Source organism: Simochromis diagramma, unplaced genomic scaffold, assembly GCF_900408965.1.
Source record: "Simochromis diagramma unplaced genomic scaffold, fSimDia1.1 OVJJ01000440.1, whole genome shotgun sequence".
Classification (NCBI taxonomy): Eukaryota; Metazoa; Chordata; class Actinopteri; order Cichliformes; family Cichlidae; genus Simochromis; species Simochromis diagramma.
Window position 1 is genome coordinate 35,973 of NW_024387264.1, and position 8,366 is coordinate 44,338.

At 41.9% G+C, this 8,366-nt stretch overlaps 1 protein-coding gene across 2 annotated transcripts; it reads right to left on the reverse strand.

Moving 5' to 3' along the window:
* Positions 1 to 201: 201 nt before the first annotated feature.
* Positions 202 to 4,242, reverse strand: LOC120715425 (myelin-oligodendrocyte glycoprotein-like). 2 transcript variants are annotated; one of them, XM_040002432.1, is made up of 4 exons: positions 4,128 to 4,209; positions 3,667 to 3,768; positions 2,888 to 3,208; positions 202 to 693 (listed from the first exon to the last, which is right to left on the reverse strand). In XM_040002432.1, the coding sequence occupies exons 2-4, from the start codon at positions 3,716 to 3,718 to the stop codon at positions 545 to 547; spliced, it is 522 nt and encodes a 173-aa protein (XP_039858366.1). In that variant the 5' UTR covers positions 3,719 to 3,768; positions 4,128 to 4,209; the 3' UTR covers positions 202 to 544. The 2 variants fall into 2 exon arrangements, with proteins under 2 accessions (XP_039858366.1, XP_039858365.1); XM_040002431.1 differs by lacking the exon at positions 3,667 to 3,768 and having other exon boundaries at positions 4,128 to 4,242.
* Between the last annotated feature and the right edge of the window lie 4,124 nt (positions 4,243 to 8,366).

The window sequence follows — 8,366 nt, forward strand, 5'->3', positions numbered from 1 at the left end:
TCGCTGGTTCTTATATAGTGAGACTCATTCACCCATTTCCACACCCACGTGTTTTCTGTGTGGAGCAGCTCGATGTTTGTATCTTTCCCAAAGACTTCTCAGAGTGCAGACTGGAACACTCAGGGGTGAAACCACCAACCTTTCAACCAGCTCAACCTCTGAGCCACAGTTAGCCCAAAAACATTCAACAGGACACACAGAGTAGAAAAGTCAGGAAGTGTTGTTTAATATAATATTGAAATACAGAGCTGAGGTTCAACAGGATGACTGGTGATGTTAGGATGTTTTCTCATTCATCATCATATTGATCAGATTTAATCTTGAGTATACATGATAAGAGTTAAGCATGATTAACTATTATCAAAGGAAACAAAAGTATAAACTTAAACTTTGTCTATTTATATCATCTGAGTCGCTGTTCTGCTGTCAAGTGTGATGATGATGCCCAGCATGACATTGATTATCTGTATTTCATCATGTTTGGTGTCAGCACTGAGAGTTTAGAGCACCAGCTGAAGACTCCATTTACAGTTTAGCAGACAGTCTAGTCCTGATCATCGGGAGGCTGGAAGGAATCCGGACTCTGTGGCTTTTGTTTTCTGCAGAACGATAAACCAGCAGCAGCAGCCACACCTGCAACTATCAGGCCAACTATCACTCCAATAGATCCAGTTCCACCCGGTCCTGATCGATCTGCAGGTGAGAAACAGGTGTGAGGTGTCATGTCTGGGCCAAAAAAACAGAGATACTGTATGTAATTCATACTAAAACACACCAGGGCCGAACAACATGTTGGTCCTGGACCAAGCTCAACACTGGAGATCAACAGAGGAAGCCTTTGAGGAAGATTCGGCTGACCGCGATCTGGGTCTACACAGCCTGTTCTCCACTGCAATTGGTGATGACCCCAGTTTCTTTCAACCATCTGTCCCAGTTGCACCTGATCCTGTTCCAGTTGTGCTTGTCCTATTATCCCCTTTGCATGTAGACCCTGGAATGGTGGGGCTGCAGTGGGCAAGCTACACCATGTGGACCAGCAGGCACAACTACTCAGTGTTGAACACTTGTTCTAATGTTTTAGGGAAAAGGGGCAGTGCTTACATTCAATCTTTGGTTTGTATTTCTTTCCTCCTGAAAGCTAGGAATTAGTGAGTGGGCTAAGGAGCTTGGAAAGAAAAGCATCGGGACTTGTTTAAGTTGTTTAAGTTCCTTAGACTACAATGACCTGGATGACCGAGAACCTTCACAGACGAATCAGTGAGTGTTATTCCCGGCCACTATACAGTGATTACCATTATTATATCTTTCCCACTGTGAAGCACTTATAATGTTTATTCTTGCACGTATGCTACACACTGAAAAAAAGGCCATGTTGGATTTACTTGATTCAATAATGGACATTGGTTGCACACAAATGTTTTGCTTTGGCAGAAACTTAAACAGCTGAGTTAAATCAACACAACTTTTTCATATGTAATAAACATGTGCATTTTGTGTTCATAAAACGCGATTGAAACATGTTCAGATGAAGTAAGTTGAGCTCTTGGAATATTTTAATCCTTCACAATTTTGTCATTTTATTTCAACACTATTCAATAACTTTTACCCCAATACTACTTGCTCACTTAAATACTACATGTTGTCTTCATATTACATAATGTTCAACAAAGTCTAGATCCTGGTTACCATAAAAATTGAATGGGTCTTCAACAACTACCATCCTTCTATCCTTATCCTGATTGCAGGAGGGCTGGGAAATAACCCTGAAGTGATAGGTTACAAGGCACGGTACACCCTGGACACCTGACCAGTCTATCACATAGAAACAAACAACCATTTACGCTTACATTCACAGGTAATTTAGAATCACCAGTTAACCCTAATAACTGCATGACTTTTAACTGCAGGAGGAAACCAGAATACCCAGAGAGAAACCTGCAAAATAGGCAGAATGTGGATTTGAACACAGGACCTTCTTACTGTGAAGCAACAGCACCATGCCAACAATCTAGGAAATGTAGGAAAGCTATGATTTCCTGTATTTCATGCAGAATTGTTTTGTTTTTGTAATAATACACAATAAATAGCAATAGCATGCACGTGGTGCATGTGTAGTGCCTCTTATAACTCCAGTGATTTTCCTGCAGTTTGACATCTCGTGCGATCTTGTGAATTTCATGAGTTCAGCAACTAACCACTCTCACTAGATTGTATCAGGTCGTCTCAACAAGAACAAATTAAGTTGTTGAATTTCGTACAGATTCTTCATTATTTAATTACGTTCATAGAAACATGAAATTATTGTGTTCAAATTACAAGTTAGACTTTTTTAATGTAACAACCACACAACGTACTTTTTTTGGTATACTAAAAAAAAGTAGAGGTGGCTGCTCGACTTGACTGAGATGGATGCCTTCCTGAAACCACGATCTAAAGAGCGCGAGTCTGAAACCCGTGCAGTGTCGCGGGATTTAACATTGATATATTATTGACTTACTTCACTTGAACATGATATGAACAATTTAATCTAGCCTCTCTGCATATCATGTAGTTTCTACACTATATAGTTACACTTAACTTTAAAGCATGAGGCAACTGTGTTAAATACACGCAAGATGCTTACGTAAATCCAAGAGCTGGCCAATCCCTTTTTTTCAGTGCACTTTAAAGGAGCTAATTTCATCACTGCATTTGCCGTGTGTCCCCCGACCACTGTTAGGTGACCAAAATAGGAAAGTTTAAATGAAGTGTAACATTTTCACTTTCCAGCATGTTTTCAGTGAGATATAGATTCTCTGCTGGGGGATAGAGGAAGCTGTACCTTACTAAAAACCACTGAATGAAGTTTCCTAAATGATTTACAGAAAAATCAGAGTTACTCACTCACCTGGAGGAATTCTCAGATTGATGGTGATGTTTTTCCATGAACGTGTTTCTGCTATTTTAAAAAGACACTTGTATGTTCCAGAGTCAGCAGTGGTCACTTTCTTCACAATCAAAGACACGTCTCCATCCTTCATCCCTCTGAGAGCCACTCGGTTCTTATATGATGGATGCTGATTGTTTGGAACAAACCGGCCATCCTGGTACAAAAAGACATTTTTCTGTCCCAGGCCAGCTCTGCTCCACTCTACAGCTGTGATCTTATTGGTAACTCGACATGGAAGCGTGACGTCCTGTCCAGACTCGGCTGTGATGTTTATCTGGACTGAAAGAGGAAACAACACAGAGCAGAGAGGTTAAAGGTCAACATACAATTATAAGCAGAATTATTTACTTTAAATATTTGTTTATGTCTTTTAACATATGGATGGATTTAATGAATGTTATTGTCTTAAAGCCCAGCAGAGGCCTGTACTATAAAGCAGCTTTGGGTTCAGGGTTTTCTGTGCTAGGAAGTTGGTTCACGTCTTATAACAGTGCATTGCCATGGTAACTTATGCTGTGAACCTGCTCCAGATCAGATTAAATCCAGATTAGAGATCTTGATGTATAAAATAAATCTATGGACCAGTAATGTTTTATAAGAGTTAATATCTGGTTGAAAACAAGATGCCTGCACTTCACTTGTGGAGCTTATGTTAAATTTGTACATAGACTAAGTTTAAATCCTGTTTTTGTATTTAGTCTTAAACAGAACAGAATCAATCACCATTTTTTCATTACCTGACTGATTATCCTGATTTCCATTATCAGAGTAAATAAATGGGGCAGACATGTTGTTGATATCACTTCCCAGAACAAGGCGAAGGTCATTTTAGCCTCATGCTAAACATGCAAAGAGTCAGAAACTACAAGATGTTAGCTTCCACAGAACAACAACATGTGCTGATAATAAGTGAACATAATGTGTGAGAGAAAGCAGCTCTCATTATAAGACACTGTGAGTCTCTGCATGCTGCCTTTATGGAGCTACAGCTGTTTGTGTACACTGAACAAGAAGCTTTGTAGCTGCATCCTGACTCCTGACACACGTTACACTTCTTTGTCTCTGTCACAGCTGGATTACAGATGTTAACTCCACACAAACTGCACCCAGCCTTGTGTCTCCTCCACACACAGACAGTCTACTTTACTCCTCGTTTTCTCAGAAGGGCATTATGTTAGTTTCTAACAGTAAATCTCACCTGCAGAGACGAACACGAAGACGCTGAAAAACAGCAAAGTTGAGTCGAGCGAGACACTGACAGCAGACATTTCTTAACTCCACCCTTCAGAGTCAGAGAGAGAGAGACGTTAGACTGCGCACCGCTGGTCTGAAAGGCTCTTAGCACATAAACCGTACGTACTAATTTACTTACTCGGGTTTCATATGTGATAGTTTGTGTGCAGGACTTAGTTTTAGGGCTGAAAATGAATCTGAATAAATCCTGTTTTTCCCTCCCAAAGACTCACAAACTCCTGGCATCCCTGTTAGAAAGAAACATAAATATTTGAGAGTAAATGTTTGAGAAAATTAAATTTAAAAAATCTGCCAACATTTTAAAATTTTGTCCCTGAAACTGAAAAAAAGGTAAGTGTGGTTGCTGAGAGAGATCTGTCCTTAAATGGACTTTGGCTGATCTGTTTGTTCTGTTACTGGCAGTTAAAGTTTGATATACTTTGATTTTATATGATATAGAAAATTTAAAAAAGAAATGATTTAAAACTCTTGTAAGTCAAAACATGATGGTGGACTAAAAGTTTCAGTATTACAAAATTACTGTTATTTAAAAAAACAACAACGGTTTTAATCTGATCGGTTGAGCTAAATTATGGCATAAATGTGATGATGAAATTACAGAGCTGGCTGGAAAGTCGCCCAGTATTCATGAGAAAGCTCCTTTAACTCCAGGGTGAGAGATGATTTCACTGTGAGGGATCAGGCCTGCTGTCACACAGAGACTGATGACAGACATGCTGAGGCCGTTAAGTTTGCTTTTCTGATTTATATGTCTAATGAGAATTAGCAGATTTATATCATAAACCATGAGGAGACACGTGAGGAGAAACTCTCATTCTCTTTATTTGGACCTTTGTTCTGAAGATCATCCAGCGACGTCGGTCATCACGTCGAGGTTTTACACTGAATCTGCTGCTCCTCTTTCTCCATGTGTTCCACCACAGAGGTGTTGAAAATACCTGTAGTCAGCAGAGGTATGTCACTCTTGATCCCCTCTGCCAGTGTCTCGGTGTCTCGGGGTGAGCCACTCAATGTGTGGAGCAGGTGAGATATGACGTCGTCTGTGGAACGATTAGTCTGGTATGCAAACTGAAGTGGGTCAATGGTGACAGGAAGTGAAGGAGTGACGTGATCTCTTACCAGTCTCTCTAAACACCTCATCACCATTGGTGCTACTGGGCACTGTGGGAATCTGCTGTTGAAAAGATAGCAGACTAAAGCTGACTCAGTTGGCTGAGGACACACGCAAGAAAGAGTGTTTAACTTCCTGTTTAAATAAAAGTTGAATAAATCAATAATCCTTGCAGAAGTATTGTGATGATGACACAGTTATCTCACTGGATTCTGACTCTGTGTCCACAGTTCAAGAGCATAAACAATCATTTAAACCAGAAAAGGAAATAAATCCATAAAGATGCTGCACATAATGATGCCATTGATAATGAGGCATCTGGGCCAGAGCTCCCCTATAACAGTCTCCCCAGCGACTATGTTACAGGTGTACAACACTTTTTCTATGTTTGAACTTAATGTGACCACTAGAGGGAGGTGTGTGCCTGTTAGTGTCATAAACCAGCTGTGTGCAGCAGGCAGGATTGGACCCAAAGACTGTAGACTGGCAGATGAAACTGAACTTAAATGCAGCTTTATTACTGAATCAACAAACATTTAAGATTAAGGAACTCACAGTAAGGAAATCTCTGAGAAACACAAAACTAAACACAAGGAGGAACTCACTGCATGAGGGAGGACGCAATGCTGGGCAGAGGAAAACAGAGGGTTTAAATACATTAGGAAGGACGAGGAAACAGGAGCTGGGATGAGACAGGGAGGAAAGCAAACTGAAAACACCAACCCAGGACACAGACTGTCAAACTAAAACAGGAAACATTGTGAGATGTAGACTGTGACAACCAGACATGGAACATGCAGACATGAAACATACGAACAACTGGGGAGACTGGGTGGAACATGAGAAGAGGGACACGGGAACAGGCAAGGGACAGAACCCAGAGACCTCTATGAGGACAAAGGAGGGAGAGAGAGAGGGAGAGAGGGAGAGATGACGTGCTGGGGGAACATGGATAAACATGATAGGTGTGGAAAACAGAATGAAACTCAAGGAGGGAAACAAGACACAAACACACATAAACAGACACACAGATCGACACAGAGGACAAAGACAAGAGGAACCTACCGAGGAGCTAAACTGATCACAAGTAAACTCAGAGAGGTAATAACAATGAACTCAGAATTAAACAGTAAACTACAAGAACAATAATAACAATAATAACAATAATAATAATAATAAATTAGACACCAAAACACAAGAAAACTCAAAACGCTGGTCAAAAGAACCCAGAACCGTCACAGCTGTATGTAGAACAAGCGTGAACACCTGTGTTCTCATTATGCTACAAACCAAAACCTTATACATGAATGAATAAATCATTTAATTATAAAACAAAGGTATCATTGAAGTGACGTGTGGAGGAGCTCAGCATCTTCACTCAGCCTTCCAGGTAATGTGATGAAGTTATTTCAGTGTAAAACAGGAAGTGGTTCAAACAGAGAACAGAGTTCTTCCTCTTCGGCTGAAAGCTCTGAATAGAAACTTCAATGACAGACAGCTGCTCTCTGGATTTGTATACTGTGGGTACGGCCTCAATGCAAACCTGTTTGCTTAGTGTGGGCGGCACACAGCCCACAATGGGGGCTCCTCACTGGGGCACATCTGGAGCCCACAGTATGAGTAACATATGTGTCCTGCTTTTCACATCAGTACTGGGCCCACTGTGTCAGTCTGCATCTATTCACAGTGGCTCAACATGAGGCCCAAAAGTGCAGGAGGCCACACAGCAAGCTGGAACATAAACTGGTCATATAGCATAATCCAACTCAGCAGTAGAGAAATACTTTTATTTTGAAGGATTTTACACTTTTCTTTCAGATATCATCAATCCCACCTTCCAAGATTGGGTACCAAACCCCAAGAACACCTGATGTGTTGAAGGCGTGGAAGATGAGAGCAGCTGACCTGAAAGAGAAGATGATGGCTGAGCTGGAAACCTGGACCCTCTGTATAAAACTACCCAGACTACATGAAGTACCCTCTGAAAGTCTACTAGATGATGTGAATGAAGCATCACTGACAATACATGCTGTGACCATCACTGAAACCAATCAGCTGATGTACACCATGGCAGCAGTGATCAGTGAGATACTTGGCTACAGGATGAACAACCACGAGGAGCAGTGCCCTCCATGGAGAAGGAGAATAGAGGCCAAGATCAAGGTAGAAGGGGAGTTAGACAACTATCAGAGCTGCAGAAAGGTGTGAAGAAGTACAGCAAGTTGCCCATTCCCGAGGCCTTGGAAACTGCTACACACAGCCTTGGCCAGTCGCCAAGAGGTATACCACAGAGACAGAAACCAGGAGAATAAACCAGCTGTTCTCCACATCCACACTGTACTCTCAGTGGCAGGGGAACAACATGGGAACAGCCCCACCAAGCTAGGAGATGGAGCCATACTGGAAGAGAATAGAGGAGGATGCACCCTATAATACTCAGTGGCTGGAGAGTATTGCAGGACATTCCTGATTCTGGACATCCTTAGGCATCAGGAATGTCTGGACAATTAGCAGCAGGGTTATTTGTGCTGCTAGACACTCATGGAGTGCTATCAGTGTGCTGTCAGAGACCAGTCCCATCCAGCTACCAACCAAAACCTGCCTCAACACAACATGGAAACTACTGTCAGGCAGCGGTAAGATGAACAGGCACATGATTCAATTCATGAGCAGGGCCCAGAAAGGATTTGGCAGAGACACCAGAGGAGCAATGGAGCAGCTACTGGTGAACAGAACAGTCACTCGAAACTACAAGACCAGACTGAGCAACCCCCTGTGACACGTGGCTTGATTACAAAAAAAGCTTATGACTCGATGCTCCACACCTGGATCCTCGAATGCCTAGAACCGTACAAGGACAACAAAACAGCCAGTAGTACAAGTCACCATCAAGTGTGGGATTTACCATCTCTGTCCCCCCTGTTGTTCTGCACAAGCCTGAACCCCCTAAGTGAGATTATTAAGAAGACTGACTATGGACACCAGATACAGAATGCAGCAAACATCATCCACCTCCTCAAATCCTAGATGCATGAAGGAGCATTTCCGCAGGTCCGTCCTCCCTGCAGCTGT

Coding starts and splice junctions, on each gene's coding strand:
- LOC120715425 (XM_040002431.1), bottom strand. CDS start 4,197: ATGTCTGCTGTCAGTGTCTCGCTCGACTCAACTTTGCTGTTTTTCAGC. Junction 3,209..4,127: donor CTTCGTGTTCGTCTCTGCAG/GTGAGATTTACT, acceptor TTCCTCTTTCAG/TCCAGATAAACATCACAGCC. Junction 694..2,887: donor CAATCTGAGAATTCCTCCAG/GTGAGTGAGTAA, acceptor TCTCACCTGCAG/ATCGATCAGGACCGGGTGGA.